Source organism: Odocoileus virginianus, chromosome 12 (assembly GCF_023699985.2).
Source record: "Odocoileus virginianus isolate 20LAN1187 ecotype Illinois chromosome 12, Ovbor_1.2, whole genome shotgun sequence".
Taxonomy (NCBI): domain Eukaryota; kingdom Metazoa; phylum Chordata; class Mammalia; order Artiodactyla; family Cervidae; genus Odocoileus; species Odocoileus virginianus.
Window position 1 is genome coordinate 40,405,547 of NC_069685.1, and position 19,062 is coordinate 40,424,608.

The 19,062-nt window shown below is 39.3% G+C and overlaps 1 protein-coding gene across 2 annotated transcripts in view; it reads right to left on the bottom strand.

The window, feature by feature from the left end:
* Positions 1 to 1,307: 1,307 nt before the first annotated feature.
* Positions 1,308 to 19,062, bottom strand: part of GUCY1B1 (guanylate cyclase 1 soluble subunit beta 1) — a 53,273-nt gene continuing 35,518 nt past the window's right edge. For both annotated transcript variants that reach the window (XM_070474947.1, XM_070474948.1), the window contains exons 6-14: positions 14,844 to 15,074; positions 14,279 to 14,395; positions 13,420 to 13,553; positions 10,129 to 10,326; positions 6,988 to 7,225; positions 5,826 to 5,966; positions 4,291 to 4,445; positions 3,655 to 3,781; positions 1,308 to 2,519 (exon numbers count right to left, since the gene is read on the bottom strand). In XM_070474947.1, the coding sequence (XP_070331048.1) occupies positions 2,496 to 2,519; positions 3,655 to 3,781; positions 4,291 to 4,445; positions 5,826 to 5,966; positions 6,988 to 7,225; positions 10,129 to 10,326; positions 13,420 to 13,553; positions 14,279 to 14,395; positions 14,844 to 15,074 (1,365 nt within the window). In that variant the 3' untranslated portion in view covers positions 1,308 to 2,495. The remainder of the gene's footprint in view (positions 2,520 to 3,654; positions 3,782 to 4,290; positions 4,446 to 5,825; positions 5,967 to 6,987; positions 7,226 to 10,128; positions 10,327 to 13,419; positions 13,554 to 14,278; positions 14,396 to 14,843; positions 15,075 to 19,062) is intronic.

The following is a 19,062-nucleotide window of genomic DNA, read 5'->3' on the forward strand; positions in this document are numbered from 1 at the left end:
AGGGCCAAAGTTCCCACACTCCCTGTTTGGGTTTGATTATTCTGCTAGAGAGAAACAAACTCAGGGAACCATTTTACTAACTAGACGACTGGTTTATCATGAAAGGATGTGATTCAGAAACAGCCTGATGGAAGAGACACAGCTTCACACCCACCAGAAATGAATGCCCCTTGCCCACCAGCCCAAAATTTCTCCAACCTTTGAGGTTTATGGAGGCTTCATCACAGAGGCCTGGATAGGTTTTAAGCTCCAAACCTGCTCCCCTCACAGGGACAGAGGAGCATCATAGATGCAAATAAAATGGAATAATGAATTGGTTCCAAAATATATTTGTCTGTGCTTAGTCCATGGGGTCGCAAAGAGTCAGACACGACTCAGTGACTGAACTGACTGACTGACTGAGTCATTCAGTCGTGTCCAACTCTTTGTGACCCAATGAACATTAACCCACCAGGCTCCTCTGTCCATGGAATTTTCCAGGCAAGAATACTGCAGTAGGTTGCCATTTCCTCCTCTAGGGGATCTTCCTGATCCAGAGATGGAACCCAAGTCTCCTGCATCTCCTGCACTGGCAGGCAAATTCTTTACCATTGGGCCACCTGGTAAGCTCCCCCCAAAAAACATAGACATATATCCTCAATTCAAAGTGAGGAACTCCTACATTTACCTAACTTTGTGGTTTGTTGTTTTTTTGTTTGTTTGTTTGTTTGTTTTTTTGTTTTTTGTTTTTTTTGGTGGTACCCAAAAGGGCTGAACAGAAGGAAACCACAGAGAAGGGATGAATTCATTCAGCTTTAGACAAAACCATCACAAAATCCAGCTGCTTCCTTCCTCCTCCTTCTGATCCCTCTTGGTTCTCATTCTCTAAATATTCTTTCTGTGTCTTGAATATGTTTTATCAATATGAATCGCAGACTCAGTGGATATGAGTTTGAGCAAACTTCAAGAGATGGGGAAGGACAGGGAAGCCTGGTGTGCCGCAGTCCATGGGATCACAAAGAGTTGGACATGACTGAGCGACTGAACAATAAAATAGTTACTTAGATACATGTCTTTCACTCCTGAAATGTGGCGAGCTCTTCAAGAGCTGATGCCACTTCACACGTGTCTGTCTGTCCACTGCCCCTACCCAGTGCTGGTCTTGCTGCCGTCACTGCGTTGATCCTAAAGAAAAATATCATATAGAAATAGTCCTGAGGAATAGGAGCCACTCGGCTTTACCATAACAGCAGGGAACCAAAATGAAAGTCTATCAGAGGCAAAATGATAAGACGTATTTCCAAAAACAGCACTAGTTAAAAGACCGGTAAGAGCATTCACATCATTTTTATTGAATCAAAAACCGTCTAGAGACAAGTGGAAAAAATAATTTATTACAGGTTCTTTTACACATGAACATGAAACGTTTATACAAGTTATCAACGTGCTGATAGGAAATGCTAAATTTAAAGACAGACATTTTTACACAAAAGTAGTGGTCCTGTATTTTATAAAGATAGATATTAATAAATTATCAGAGATAATGAAGAACAACAGGTGATGATTCCAACAGGAATGCATTCTACGTTGAAATTAGCTTTTCTCAACATGGCACCCTGGATAGAATCAAGTTCTTGTGAGCTAAGACAAAGGAGCTCATTTCTGGGAAGAAAGGGCCAAGAGGGGCTCTGACCAACTGAACCCCCAGCTGTGCTTCCAGCTTCATCCTTGGATGTAGTTAGAGCCCCTAACGTTTACTCCAAACTAATGCAATAGCTCATTGTGAAACAGTGCTGCCTTCACCAACAGCTGCATGGGGTGAATGAGATTTACAACTCAAAGGATACAATGCAAAGGATAGCATTTTAGAGGAACTGTAATTGCCACATGATCTGAATGAATAACCTGATACTTTAACAGCAAAGAAGTATATTCTCTATTTCTGAAGGGAAATTAACATAATTCTAAATAGATACTATTTTCCTTAGCATGATATATTCTTATTTGGGGAGTCTGAAAATAAATTGCATTTTTCCCCTAAAATTCTGAACTAACTCCTTTAGAAAACGATTTCTATAATGATATGCACCAACACAATAAAACCTTTTTATATGTTATAGTCATTAAAATATACACATATAGAGACACTGAACAGAAGTGGAAAACCATGATATATATACACATGGCTGAATACTGTTCAGTTTCATTTAATTAAATTCACCAAATATTTATTGGGTGCCCACTACTTGAAAACCACCATGCCAGGGGATGCGTAGTCCATCTGAAGACATGTGAAGCTCACATCAGCTGCACAAAGCCAAACTTCAGATAACATACTAAACCTCAAAAATAATCAAAAGCAGAGCTAAAGTTGAATAATGAACAAGGAAAGAGATACACAGGAGAAAGGCTTGGGGAACCATGAAAAGGACCGAGGCAATCACTGGTCCCAGGCCCAGCATCTGTTAGGGGGAGACTGGACCTCACCCTGCGGTCTTAACCCCACTGTCCAGGATTCAGTTTTCATCCTGCTCTGTTTCCTGTAAAAAGTGAAGTAAATAGGGGATTCATTTTCAGTGATAAGAAAGCTTGTAGGATTCCTCAAAATATTTTCTTTCTTTTTTTTAAAATAAAATTTGATCTGCATTCATATCTACCACTTTTTTAAGTCATTCCCACCATCAGGTTGGCTGAAACAGAGCCACCCAAATAAAAGGAACAACGCTTCCGGCAAACTAATTTATCAGAAGAACATCAGGAAGCATGCTAGTGCCAGAAGTAAATTATTTAAAGTGAAAACAGTGAAAAGAAGATAAAGATAAATATTTTACAACTTGACATTTCATTCCTTTTACGACTTCTATTCTAAAAGCATTTTTAGGGAATGTGCACATCCAGGAAAATACATATAGTCAAAGAGTCTCTCCCCCTCTACAGAACCAGTACATCAACAGGGCATAAAGCACCGGGCTTGTTTCTGATGCAGCCCACTGAGAGAGGGGCAAGGCTGGCGGGACCTTGGTGTCGTGAGCCACGGTGGGCCACAGGACCCCCGAGCAAACCCCAGTGCTACCCCCCAGCACATGGGTTCCGGCTGGGGTACAGACACAGCATGAGCGCGAACCTGTGGCTTCCATGAGGAATTATTTAGATTCTGGACACGCATAAATCACTCTTCTCTCCAGGAGAGACCCACCAGGGACTAGAATGTCCAAAGATCCCCAAACATTCCACAAGGCGTTGGCATGGCCTTAGAAAGAAGGATCTGGAGCATCATGGTTAGGAAAGCACCCTTGAAGACGGTCGTGTCTCAGCCCTGGCTGTGACCACATGGCGACCCAGGGCACTGGGGAGGGGGCCAGGGACGCCCCTCACTGCCCACTCACTTGCGGGGTTCCAGCCAGATGACGGCAGAAGAACCAAAACCCAGGCTTCTCTCTCCAGTGCTTTTGATTTTAATTTCATTAGGGGACAAAACCGTCAGCCATCAGGTCTCCCCTAGAAGCTGCATTGTTCTAACCAGCTCACTAATGGGTCAGCGTTTCCGCTGCTGTACTTACAAGTTCATGTAAGCAAGAATTCTTTGCAAATGAAACATATTTTCAGAGATTACGATTTAGCTCCCCATATTCATACCCAGTCTTAAAAAAGGAATTATACTCTGATGAGTCATACCTCTGTTCCTGTATTTTTTCTGGATAGAAACCAAACTTGCATCGGCTCCTTTTTGCCCTTCATGGACACGGGGCCTCTGTGCTCCAAATGGAATTGCGGGTCGGAATTTTCTGGTGTCATGAGACATCTAAAAGGGGACAGGGAACAGGCAGAGAAGCTTGGTGTTATGGTCACACAGGGAACATAACATACATCAAAGTTATAAACGGAGATAGGAATGACACACAGTAAATTATTTAAAGGTACCTCGAGGCTTTAGTAACAACACCACAGCAGAAATTCCTAAGAGTATGTAAAATCATTTAAAACTGAAGTAATGACACAATTTTCTCAAATAAAAAATAAATAATCCCAAGACCTTCCCTGATGGTCCAGTGGTTAAGACTCCACACTCCCAATACTTGGACCCCAGGTTCGATCCCTGGTTGGGGAAATAAGATCCCACATACCATGGTGTGACCAAAAAAAAGAAAAACACACCAGCTTGTTTTTGTTTTTTTTTTTTAATTGAAAAAATAATAGTAATCCTAAAAGCAGAGTTGATAGCTGTAAAAGGTAATAAAATCACCCAGGGAATTAAAGCAGCTGCAAGGAGACATTTTTCAAGTCAGTAGATACCTAGATGTGTTCTCTGACCTGTATGTATATTCAGACACATTTATTTTCCCTTTTTCTCCAGTGGTTTCTGTTCGGCTTGTGAGGTTGACAGTGTTTCCAAAAAGACAGTAGCGAGGCATCCTCTGTCCTATGACTCCGGTAACTACCTCCCCTGTGTGGATCCCGATCGTAATCTGCAGAATCAAACTCTGGTTCAATACATTCAATAATAGGAAGTATTGCTCACGCTATACTAAAGAATTCAGAGTTATCATATAAAAATCATAAGAATTCTCTAGAACTCCAAACATATTACAGACAAAAACCCTCACAAAATCTGACTTTCAAGAGAAACATTCTTTGAAGCTTTCAAAAGTATGAATCTGGCCACTTACATTAGATTTAGGAAAGAGATTTTTAAAAATAAACCAGAAGGGACAGGGGGTTCTTCTCATCCTCATGACTTTCAGCACACGGAATAAAGAAGGTAATTTCAAATAGGTGGACAGATTTCCCATTTCTATGGAAGAATGTAATATAATAGGTTCAATAAAATATTAGGCTTTGTTCATACAGATGCCAAAAGGCACATGAAACGATGCTCAACATCACTAATTATTAGAGAAATGCAAATCAAAACTACAATGAAGTATCACTTCACACTGGTCAGAACAGCCATCATTAAAAAGTCTACAAATAACAAATGCCAGAGAGGGTGTGGATAAAATGGAACCCTGCTACACTGTTGCTGGGAATACAAGTTGGTGCAGGCCCTATAGAACAGTATGGAGGTTCCTTTAAAAACTAAAAATAGAACTGCCATATGATCCAGCAATCCCACTGCGGGGCACACATCCAAAGAAAACTTTAATTCAAAAATACACATGCACCCCAATGTTCACAGAAGCACTGTTTACAATAACCAGGACACAGAAGCAACTTAAGTGTCCACTGAGAGATGAATGGATAGGGAAGATGTAATACCTATATACAATACAATATTACTCAGCCATAAGAAGAATGAAATAATGCTATTTGCAGCAACATGGAGGGATGGAGCATAGTAAGTAAAGTAAGTCAGACAAAGACAAATATCATATGATACCATTTATAGGTGGAATCTAAAATTTGACACAAATGAACTTATCCATGAAACAGAAACAGACTCATAGACATAGAGAACAGACCCACAGTTACCAAAGAGGAAAGGGAGTGGAGGAGGGATAAAACAGGAGTTTGGGATTAGCAGATACACACTACTATATATAAAATAGATAAACAACAAGGACCTACTGCATAGCACAGAGAACTCTACTCAATATCCTGCATTAAACCATAATGGAAAAGAATATGAAAAAATGCACATACATATGTATATAACTGAATCATATTGTTGTACAGTAGAAACTAACATAACATTGTAAAATATATTCAATTAAAAAAACATTAAAAATATTTAATCTTTGTTGTCAAGATGCAATTCCTTATGCATAATTAATGACTAGCTGGTCAAGAATATAAATCAGTTGTACAAAAGGCCTACTACCATTAAAATCTGTGTTTTACCTACTAACCTGAACAGATTCACCATCAACTTGGACCTGGCCAGCAATCTCCATCATATCCAAGGCCAGGTGGCAGATGGACCGTGCGTGGTGGATGCACGGCTCTGGCAGACCGCTCACCGTCATGTACTTGTCCCCGACAGTCTCCACCTGGTCGGGCGCAGACTGGTTAGTACAAACATGACTGACTCATGTGCCACCCTTACGCAAAACACGCTTTTCCAATTCCTATCAATAACTTTCAACTTTCCTCCCCTGAATCTCTTAAAATTCTAATATATTCGATTCCAACAAGAAAACTGGTCAGTAATTAAAATGTACACACCAGGCATTTGAAGTCTGATTACAGGCAGGGGACAGAACACAGTATTATTTTTCTTCTAGTAAGTCCTACTTTCTCACCTTAGACATCCTTATAACCCAGTAGAATAATTTATGATCCTATTTCCCCTTAAAACAGTGATGGTTTGATGGGCCAAAGCGCCAACTTCCCTAAGTTTAGTGGTTCATCCTGGTCATTAACCATTTATTTTTATGAAGGGCTCACACCACGTTACATTGTTCCTCAGGAAATGACGGTAAAAATAAATAGTCCCTGTGGCACTGCTATGACTCCAGATGCCTAGGGATGGTTTGGTTCACATTCTTGCCTTTACCAAGCAATATTCCACTGACTTCATTTTTCCAATATTATAATTTTTTTCTAATTGAAACCATGGGCAGAAATGCCTTATGAAAGTTTATTTCCAGCTGATGTTATCTAAAAGCAGGTCTGAGTCCCTGGCATTCTTCCTATGCTCCATGACTTCTCTACTGTGCAAATCATTTATACCTTTCAGTAAAAATACCTCTTGCAGAGCACTGAAACGAATGCTATGTTTATATTATGTGTGATAAACCACGTGTACAGATTTATTCACGTAAGTGCAAATAAGTTGCTAAACATTTTAACTAGGGAAGCATCTGCTCCATTCGTTTGAGTTACAGGGAAAAGACTATTTTAGAACAAGAGGTAATTATTTAAGAAAATGGTAAACAATGAATGCATGAGAGCTGACTGTACCGGCTACAGGGCTACAGTCAGAGACTGTGACTGCTGTGCCACTGGAAGACAGGGTCTGAAAATTCGGAGTAATGAATGGCACTGCATTCGGACAGGGCGTGGACTTGCCTTATAAACAAATGGATTTTTCCGGGAGTCTGTCAGAGTGTCAAACCTAGTGTAGAGGTCGTTGAGGAGGTTGACAATCTTCATGGCCCCTTCCCCAGATGCATGCTTGCTGCAGAAGGCGTTGAAGCCCACGATGCCGCTGAAGAGGATGGTCACGTTGTCATATCTCTTTGCAGGCACCGGACGCTTGTGCCTCAGCTCGTTGGCCACAGATGGAGGAAGCACGGAATACAGCAACCTGCCCAGAGGGATCAGGACAGAGCCATCATCATGAGAGATGCTGAGAGCTGCTTTAGCCCTTCTACTGCCCACTTTAGAGACTTTGATGCCATAAGCACAGTGAAGGCTCTGCTAGGACGCTCATCATTAGCTACATTTATAAGGCTAGAAAATATAAATAACTGGTTTGTTTTAAACCAATCCAAACATCTCCCAATCCAAACCAATTCAAAGTGTATCAAAATAAGCCAAACAAAACAGACAGACAAAACAAAGGACAGACACCAGGACGCTGAAGTTGTTCTATGTGCCCTGTGCTTCAGCGCTCCAACTGTGACATTCACGGGATGAAAGAAGTCATTTCAGCACTTAGCTCTGTGGTGTGGTGGTGGTGATGCAATCACTGAGTCATGTCTGACTCTTGCAATACTATGGGCTCCCAGGGACACGTTCACCTCTTGGGGGCAAGCTGTCTGCCTCAACATTTGTCACCTGACATGAAAAGAAACAGATTTCCCCAACAAGGACCTACTGTACAGCACAGGGAACTATACTCAACATTTTGTAGTAATCTATAAGGAAAAAGAACCTGAGAAAGAATATATATGGATAAATGAATCATGGGGTTGGACACCCAGAACTAACATAACACTGTAAATAAACTAGACTTCCATAAAAGAAAGGAAGGGCAGAAGGAAGAAAGAAAAGAAAACAGATTTTCCTTCCTGCCTCACTTCTCTGTGGAAGAAACTGATAAGGCAGGTAAGAAACTGGTCTGGAAAAGAAAAGATCTCATTTTCATTGACAATCCTGAGACCAGGCCGATGGCACGAGAAGACACTGACGTGGGGAGCAAACACATAGGAGGTCAGAGCTGAGGCCTGAGAGTGTCCTGGACTGGACAACCAGAGGAGCAAACGACACCTCCCGGCCCATTTCTCCCGGGAGCCAGCTGTCACTCGGGGTGAGGTTTAAGAAGCTGAGGTCTCATTTTTTTCCTAGCTTCAGTGGAATTTCTTCAGTCTCTCATTTTCTCTCTCAAACATAGAACATTTTATAAAATGCTTTAAGGCTATTTTGAATATTACATGTGCGCAGTAGCATGACTTTGTTTCAACGAAAATTAGTAGTCAACATTTATAATTAAATCACTTTGAAAATCAAGTATCAACAAAGAGAGAAACCGAGGTGATTTTCCAATTTAACAGCCGAGCACGATCTGGGCAACTCAAACTTAACAAATCCAGACAACTCTGAGCCTCAGTTTTAAGCACTATCTCACAATGTATTATATTTCATGAAGGAAGCTGTTCCACATACTGATAAAATATACAATTTTGAGCTGTTTTCTTGAGCAGTAGGAGGGATTTGAGTGCATGCCTCATCCCATATTCTTCTGGAGATTTGAAAAATACCTGGAAAGGCTAAGGGGTTAGGGCCTCAAGGAAAGTAAAGTGATCTCCAATAAACCATCATTTTCATATTCATTATACAGAGTAGGAAAGATGAAGGAAGAGGCTAAGGACGAAGATAGACATTCACCTGGATTCTCCATCCATCTATGCTGTTGACAAATGGTTGACATGTTTACCTTGCATCCACCCATGGGCAACAATACATGTATCAGTGCAAGAAAGTCTGATTACACATCAGACATCACAGGAAGTGATTCCGCTACCAATGCTATGGTGTCAAGTACAGCAAAATAGTCCTACAGGAAGGAAGGTCAGGTCAATTCTCCAAGATTGCTTCCTATTATACAAATGTTAAAAATGAACACATAAGACCCTGGGTAAAATCCTCTTATGGAAGTCAGTGATTTTGAACTTTTAATTAATTTTAATTAATATACTTCTAATATATTTCTACTCCTCAAGCAAGGCCAAGTGGTATGCACAATGTGTATTTGTTTAAATAAATTACTTGAAAACAAAATACTATCTTAAATGTCACTTACCCACTATTTCAAAATTTAAAGCACCATTCATAGTTTTGTATAGTTTTGTATTTTGATACTTTGGTTCGTGAATCAAATTACAGATGTAATCATTGTCATCATAGATGACACTACAGTCTCTCACATTCATATCTGTCAAATCCTAAAATAATTTCAAGAACTCTTTGAAAATATAATGGCAAAATCTAAGCTCAGTGTTCAGGACCCCAGCACCTGGTAGCCCTGGCACAGAGAAGATGCTGGGTACACACTGCTGCGTGAAGAAATGGATGAACAGGCAGTCAGACTTAAAACCACACTTGAGTTATTCTAATGATTTGCAGAGACATGATTTGTTGTATATTCTTCCAGCTTGGTTTGTAAAATTAAAAGACATATCCCCGTTACTACTAGGACTGATTTCTTTCTGTGTGCCTGACAGATTTAAGTGACATGGAACAGTTTATTTCGAACTCCATAACTGTGACAGTTTCCTCGAGTCGGAGTCTTTGTATGCTATTACTATTTAATCACTAAAGTGATGTTGCCTCGAAGCCTAAATTATATGCAATGTCCCATTTGTGGGCACTTTGCCTCCCAGGTGATAAGCATTAAGCTAAAATATCTTTACTCAGCTCCCAGGAAATGACCTGACAAGGCCCACCTCTGAGTGGCTGCAGGCAAGAAGAAATTAACACATCCTCTCTGGAGGCTGCTGGGAACCAGGAAACGCTTGGCTTGAGTCCCTCCCCTTTCAGTTAAAAGAGCCTGAATTCTAACTCGGGACATGAGTTCACCATCTTCTCCTTCTGCTGGCTTTAGTAATGAAGTCTCTATTCCTTGTCCCAACACCCCATCTCTGGATTTACTGGCCTGTGGCAAGTAAATCTGTGCTTGGACCCAGTCACAGTCTGGCAGGAGAGCTGCCGAATCCACCATGCAGGAGAGCCCTGCCTGTCATCTGTAACCACAGGCTCCATTCTTACGTGTCCGTCTTTTTCTTCTCATCTTCCAGGGCCCGTAGCGTGAGCTGCAGCCTGTCCGTGAGGATTTCCAGTTCCTGGGTCAGCTTGTATTCCTCTCGGAACTGCTCTCCCAGGAGCACGAGGTCCCGGGTGGCATCGTGCAGAGGGATATCACTGAGGTACAACCCTCGCCGGGTCAGGTCGTCCAGGTTCATGACACTGTCACAAGGAGAAGGACACACAGTCAGACCCCAAGCTCCTACCGCAACACCACCCTGGTTTCCGTCAAGAAGTCTAATCCTGCCACTGCCTGCCACTCAAAAGCTCAGGCTGAAGAAAACTCAGATAAAAGCAAGAGGAATATGACTTCATTCTTCTTAACATGTAAACATCCATCAAAGAGAAGTGAACTTGAAATGCAGTTTTGCCAAACTGCATTTTTTTATGCCATCAGCCTAAATTGAATGATAATGTGAAAAGTTGCCTTATGAAACCCACTCAGGTTTTTATCTCAAGGCTGTTACTTATTATTACCAGAGGTTTTCCTCACTATAAAGAAATGAAGAAAAAGCTATCTTGGGAATTCCCTGGCAGTCCAGTGGTGAAGATTTCGCCTTCCAGTGCAGGGGGTGTGGGTTTGATCCCTGGTTGGGAAGCTAAGATCCCACATGCTTTGAGGCCAAAAAACAAAATGTGAAACAGAAGCAATGTTGTAATAAATTCAACAAATACTTTTAAAATGGTCCACATTAAAAAAAAAACTTTAAAAAAGAGTTATCTTTAATCTCTTTTATAAGGATAATAACGCTTCTTCTACAAAACTAGTTGATTGTCATTTTATGGGATCTCTGACTCTTGTAACTAGTTGTTTTCTCTTTCAGACACGATGACTGGAGGTTGACACCAGATTTACGACCCATCTTCAACATGAATTTCCTGTACTCTTGACTTCTAACATGTATTTTTACACACTAATTTCTGGCTCCACTTTCTTATTTTCTTTGGCTATTTTGTTTCATCTATTTATCTTTGCTGATTTTTATGTGTCTTTGTGACTTGTCATTTTTACAAAATGTAATATTTATTGATTCAATGAAGATCTGGTAAATAAAGAGTTGACTGTTTTTAAACAATTTAGCCTTTGGTTAAAATATATTAAGGTTACATTATTGGTTTTAATTATTTAAATGCCAAATAATCATTTCCAGTCATTCATAAGAATAATTTCTCTAAACTGACATAATTGTGCTGTGAATTTACTGAAGAATTTTGGATTAATAAAATGTTTCCCTGAAATATATTCTCAGAATGTCCATTAAAAAAGCAAGAATGAGCACACCAATAAAGGACAATAAAACAATCAAAGAGTCTACTGTTGACACACACCCTTGGGGAAAGAAGCCAGATCATCCACCAGTGGTTTCAAGACTGGCCAATTAGTAGAGAAAAAAAAATGTCTATAAGCTTAAACTGAAAATGAATCATTAAAATGCTCATATTGAGAGAGAAAATCAAATCATGTCATTTTTCAAAAAACTTATTGTTATTTTAATGAGCTGTGTGCTTAGTCATTCAGTTGTGTCCAACTCTGCAACCCCATGGACTGTATGCAGCCTGCCAGGCTCCTCTCTAGGCAAGAATACTGGAGTGGGCTGCCATGCCCTCTTCCAGGGCATCTTTCCAACCCAGGAATCAAGCCCGGGTCTCCTGCATTGGAGGTGGATTCTTTATCAGCTGAGCTACCAGGGAAGCCCCAAACTATCCTATCCTCTTGGAGCCATACATTTTACAAGTTAACGTGCTTTCAGCTGATCTCTGATGGAATGTGAGTACCACACGAGCAGTTCCCATATAAGAAGGCTTCTCAGGTGGCTCTGTGGTAAAGGCTACACCTGCCAGTGCAGGAGACTCAAGAGACTCAGGTTCAATCCCTGGGTTAGGAAGGTCCCTGGAGGGGAAAATGGCAACCTACTCAAGAATCCCATGAACAGAGGAACCTGGCAGGCTACAGTCCACAGGGCAGGAAAGCGTCAGACATGACTGGGTGAGCACACACACACACACAAGTCCCATATAATAATTGGTGATTATGTTACTATGTATCCTATTTCTGCATACGGTAATTAGCAGGTAGACTCCAAATTTCTGCCTGTACTTCCAAAGAAACGGTTGTCTCCATGAATAGGAACTGTCTTTACTTAGAAGTTATCTTTCTACCAATGCTCAACTTGGAAAAAGGCAGAAGGAAAAGACATTTATTGATAGCAGATGCAAATACAGTTTGATCAATGGAGGTTATTAATAAAAACTATGAGTTTATATTCCCTAATTTTGTCTCTCTTAATATCAAAATAGAAAAACCCCATCATTAGCCTTATATAGTCTTTAATACCAGATTTTTATTATAATAATAATTATATTATTATGTATTATAGTAATATATCAATAATTATTGTTATTATTATTAAAATTTTAATAATTTTAAAGAAGGCTGTTACAAAATCCACTAAATTTTTCAGAAATTTTGAAACAAAATTTTCAAGTGAAAAGTGATCATTTGGACTTTAAATTTTTAATCAATAGCCCTCCAAAACATGCTCTGTCAACTGTTACTAAATAATATGCATACATTTTGGCTATACAAATTAAAAATGTACAAAATATTACCTAACAACAAGTTTTGTAATTATCTATTTCTACTGTTCTAACATAAGTTTAGACACACATTACTTACTCTGAATTCCCATACACCTTTTAGAAAAGTGCTTTGTCAAACTGTAAAAATGCCAGCCTACAGTTGTACTTCCCTCTGATGTTTACTATGTCACAAAATTCACATAAATTTTAACTTAATACTGCATTGTGCATAGTATATCTCAGTTAAAGTAGAAAAATGTTTTTAACATAAAATAGTTTAAATCCAGAAATCATTAGAAAAGTAATTTATTGGTGCCAAATACACCTGTGTATGCCATCGTATTATTAATAAATGCTTTGTAGACTTGTTTTCTCCATGATGACTCTCTGGAAGGTACAAAACTACAGAATTAGCTAACTTCAGATTACATATCCACTGACCTAAAGGCATAAACACTCAACAGATTGATGAAGATGTGGCAAATAAAAGAGAATACATGATTTCTTCTGAGTTATTATATAAGTTCAACGAAACTATCCCTGTTATAGAGAGATGTATAAGAGTTGTAAAATCTAAGTATACTTTGTAAAAACAATTGAATAAAATGGTACTGAATTTCCATTTAGCAAAAGATGGGTGCGTATATCCATCATAATTCATCCAAAAGTGATTACCTTGGTGAGCAGAGGAAGAGTATGCTGTCTGCTTCAGGCAAGTAGATCATCTGACCCTTGAGCCGTAAGCAGCTGATTTCAGTGCCCGTCAGCTCATCTTCACACTCTGACTTCTCTACATCCAACAGCCCTTCCTGGAAAAGGCAAGACACAACAGTCAACATGAGCATCCCTCCCAAGAAGGGCACAGGGACCTCATTCCCACCAAACCATAAGGGAGAACAGGGACCCAGGCAGAACAGAAGAGGCCTTCCACCAGTCTGCCAGGTAACAGCCAGACAGCCTGCATTTCACTGCAGAAATGCAAACTGAACCCAGGAAGGCAGGAGCTGAGCTACTCTGACATCCTTGTGGAAAGCTTCTGGGACTCTCATTTCTGATTTTCCATGGAGCAGACGGTAAAGAATCCACCTGCAATGTGGGAGACCTGGGTTCGATCCCTGGGTTAGGAAGATCCCCTGGAGAAGGACATGGCGACCCACTCCAGTATTCTTGCCTGAAAAGTCCCATGGACAGAGGAGCCCGGCAGGCTACTGTGCATGGGGTCATAAATAGTTGGACACCACTGAGCAACTAAGCTTGACTGGTTCACTCATTTGTGACTGGCCCATCCAGGCAAGGCATTTTCAAAATTCACTTCTGTTCATTTAATCCGTGAATAGAATCCCACTGCTCCTCAGACAACCCCCAATTTAGCACCATTGCTTTTGAAACAGGACTCCCTTCAGGGTCTGGTTTTCCTCTCTCTACACCTTCTGAATCTCACAGAATGTTTTCGTAGCTAATTATCCCTGTGGAACATTTCTAATCTGTAACAGACCTTACTTCCTCACATTGAGTGAAATAACATTGTGATTACCTTGCTTCTCAACACAAAGACTGTATTGATGTGTGAGAGGATTCCATGGAAACTGATGTCAATGTGAGGACGGACCAGGGAGAAGACAGACAGGAGGCTGCAGTTCCCAGGCTGGAGCTAAAATGCAGATGAAAAGGAAAGGGCACTTAATTAGCACTTTGGTGTATTTTAAATTCCTTTCTTTTGCCTAAAAGTGTCAATGGTTGATTTTGAACATTATTTTCAGACAGCAGATAAACAGTGACTATTTGCTCAATGATGAATAAATTAAGTGAAAGCTGATCGTTACTGGAAAGTCATTTTCTCATGAAAACAAGTCCACTATTCCTGCAAAATTCTCCCATTGCTCTTGTGATTTAAAAAAAAAAAAAAAAGCAGCTGTCCTAGGCAAAGTTGCAGTATGCTCAAACATACTGAGTTTACGGTTACAGAACTTCTGTGATGTATCAAGTGCTCCATGTTCCCAGACTGATAAACAAAGGTTAAGTGAACAAGTGGCCACGTGAAACAGTAGCATTTCTGTGGCCTTTCATCTCAGGCTCCCAGGGAATGTAATGTCCTTTACCTGGGGAAGGACTCTGTAGATGGCGTTGCCACACTGAGTGACCACAAGATCCCTGTCGAATATGATGTGAAAGGGAAAGGCTTTGCAGAACGTATATGGGCTGATGCGTGATTCCTGGGTACCGTTTTCTTCAAATCTGTCAAGATCTTCATAAAAATCCTCTTCTTTTGACTCTTTTTCTTCAATCAAAAATTGAGTATGATCACATTCTTCATTTCTTTGTTGAATAACCTGGATGCCAAAGAGGTAAATGGTGTTAACTGTCTGGCATTTCCATTTGGTTACAATATTTAAATACCTAAGAAATTGGTCATGAGAGCCACATTTGGAAGGTTAATTTTAAAAATTTAAAATATGCAAATACTATATGTGCCTAATATAGAAAACTATTTTTGGATACTGATTTAGGAAATTTGAAGACAATAATTATTCACAGTAAAACTGAAAATCTGGAACAAGTCCCCTAGTGGTCCATGCAGCCTCTTTGGTAGAATCTGGAATAAAGCACCCCCTGTCCCCGCTGGAGGCTCAGCGCCCCCTCAAGCCAGGCACACATGTACGGTAAATGACCTACACATCAGACAGAGCAGTACTGTTTAATATGATAAAAAAAAATGCTGTGTAGAAGCAGAGGAAAATTAAATGACAGAAGCACATATCTTAAAATATATGTGATGTCTTTTTTATCTATCAACTGGCAAGTATATAAAACTGCAGTGCCATATTAGGTAGGAACAGAAAAAAAGAGTCATTTCATACACCACTAATGGAAGGGTATTTTGATTAATTTTTCTGAAGGATAGATTGACAATATGCATAAAAATCCCCCTCCCCAAATTATATTCCTTGATTTAATTCCAAATCTAGAAGCTTATTCTATGGGAGTAATCCTGATTATGAGCGAAACTCTCTAATTTAAAAAATAACTACATTTCTAAATATTATTCACAAGCATGCTTAAGGTATAAAAAAGATTTTATCTTTTGAGTTTAAGAAACGGCAACCAACATGTCCTCTTAAAAAGGAAAAAACATATCTCGAGTTGCAGCCAGATCAAAATGGGAGGCGGTTGGGAGAGTATTTCTTCAGTTGCAGCTAAATAGGGCTCTTTTCCTCCTTTTTCCTTAGTTCACTGCACCAAACTCTGACACTGAGGAACAAATAGCAATTAATATGGACTCTTGTATATATATTCCCACATATTGTTTCATGGTGAAATCAGGGTAGTACTATTAAAACTTCCACATCAATCTACACTGGTTAAAGATCAGTATTCTCATTTACAATGGGAAAATTTTGCCCCAAGAAAACTCATTCCCTAAAGTCTCCAAAGCAACACAAAGCAATCTAAAAATTTTGATGTTTTACTCTTTCCATTTCAGCTAAAAGAACTGAATTATATGCAAGCCAAGTTTACGAATTCCTCAATTCTACTCTTCTGCTTTGCTTAAATCTGCAAAATAGCTTTTCTGATTATATTTGTAGCCTATCCTTCATTTATCACTTCATGACGTGGTCTACTATTTCTTTTTTTTTTTTTTCCATTTATTTTTATTAGTTGGAGGCTAATTACTTTACAATATTGCAGTGGTTTTTGTCATACATTGAAATGAATTAGCCATGGATTTACATGTATTCCCCATCCCGGTCCCCCCTCCCACATCCCTCTCCACCCCATCCCTCTGGGTCTTCCCAGTACACCAGGCCCGAGCACTTGTCTCATGCATCCAACCTGGGCTGGTGATCTGTTTCACCCTAGATATACATGTTTCGATGCTGTTCTCTTGAAACATACTATTTCTTAAGTAGTTAAATTATCTGGTAGCTCCAGACTTATGAGACTTACAGACTTAAGCATACCTCAGGATGGTGGATGAACCTAGAACCTATTATACTGAGTGAAGTGAGTCAGAAAGAGAAAGATAAATACCATATTCTAACACGTATATACGGAATTTAGAAAAATGGTACTGAAGAATTTATTTACAGGGCAACAATGGAGAAACAGACATAGAGAATAGACTTATGGACATGGGGAGAGGGGAGGAGAGGTGAGATATATGGAAAGAGTAACACGGAAACTTACATTACCATATGTAAAATAGATAGTCAACAGGAATTTGCTCTATGGCTCAGGAAACTCAAACAGGGACTCTGTATCAACCTAGAGGAGTGGGGTGGAGAGGGAGATGGGAAGGAGTTTCAAAAGGGAGGGGATATATGTATACCTATGGCTGATTCATGTTGAGGTTTGACTGTTTTACTGTTGAGAAAAGAGTAAAATTTTGTAAAGCAATTATCCTTCAATAAAAAATAAATTAATTAAAAAAGAATACCTCAGGAAATTAAAACACTGCCCTTGAAAAAACTAAATACACCAAATATAAATACCAAATACAAATATTTCAGACATCTATTTTGGAGTACTTGAATCAACGAACGGGCCCATATTATATAAAGTGTCTATAAGTGATTACCACAACTAAGTAAAAACCTGAATTGTATATAGAGTGCTACTGCTATCAACCTCCCAAGCAAAGACTCTAATCACCATGGCAACTGCAGTTTCCAAGTGTGCCCCAGTTAATGTTTCTTTCCTGAAGTTTCTATGTACCTGCTTCTTGCTCAGCTTGGCTAAGGAATTAACAAACCAAGAGCAGACCAGTGTTTACAACCCCCTTGACACAGGCTCCCTCACTTGAGATGAGGTGTTAGTTTGGTGTTAGAATCCAAAGTTGGAAATGAAAGGCATATTGAATTTTAATTGATTTCCAGTGAGATTCCTAATCATGGATGAATTTCAATCCTTTACCTAAGTTTTCAATTTTTAAATGTCTCTGGATTTGATAACATCATGTTCCATGTTTTCCACTTTCTAGTAGTAGAAAAACAAAGAATGCACCTGGGGAATCATGTCAGAACTAACAGAAACTCCAGAAAAGAAAAAAAAAAAACTGAAATGTAATGCAATGTTACTAGATTAAATAAGCAGGATGCTTTCCTAATATAATCAACCTAAATGCTACAAGTTTTATTTGTGTAATACTATACTCAAAGTTTGGGCTTCCCACATATGTTAGGATGTAACTGTATATGTGAGAAAGTACACTGCCTATTAGATTTTCCATAAAGAAAGAATGACAGTTAAAAAAAAAAAGGGAAAGAAGCTAGAAGAAAGGAGCTAGATTTGCTGCATAATGTGCAACAGCCAGTATTATCTTGAACTAATGTACACACGTTTATGAAAACACTGTGGAGTAAGCGTAGGAAGGATGGCTAGTATTCCAGGAGGTCCTTTTGTGAATAAACACAACCAGAGCACAGGCTTTAAATTGTCAGAGTGTGATGGGGAGCCTTTACCAAGTAAAAGTCAAGAGAAAGTTAAGAATCAGTCTCAGTGATTTATTCATGCCACTTCTTGCCATCATCTTGAAACTGTCAGACTGTTCAGAAAGTGAACCTGAAGCCTCTATAGGAGATGGAGTCGCATTTGTGCTCTGGTGAGACCACCTCTGCAGGAGAACATGACATTTCTCTAAAAAACAAAAGGCTTGTAGGTTTTGCCATTTTACTTTGTATTTATGTTTAAAGCTGCACTTGTTCACCTACCAGTGTTTATAAAATCCTATATTTGGTATGCTTTTTCTATAATAAAATGTTATCATTTGTGAAAAAGCTAAACAATAATAGGGCACCCCTCTCCCCACTTTTGTCAAATTTAGGGCCACTAAAAAATGGCTCTTGTGTTTAAATATGAAGACACACAAAACACAGCTGCCTGGGAGCAGCTCTCTAGGTCAGAAATATGGGAAAACAATTGTATCACTACCTTAAAATCATCACTCAAAACAGCGGGTATCATCAATAACAAAGCAAGTATGAGATCAGGCTTTTACAAAACAGTCTAATTTTTTTTTTAAAGCAAAACTTTCGGCTCACAAAATGAGATATTCTAACCACATTTCACAGATGGACCCCCACAAAAAAAAAAAAATCCACAAAGAAGCCATGAACAGTGAAATAATACTTCATATTATTTTAGAATGTGTCCATGGGTTTTTGTATTTTGAAGGCCACGGCTAAGCCAGTCACAGATTCTCCTGCTTCCCAGTAAGTAAGACTCCCAGGAAATGTAAATTAAATTTCCCATTGCCTTAAGCAATGTATAAATGGAAAGAAAAATCTGCTCCCACAAGGAAAACACTCCTGTATAATGCAT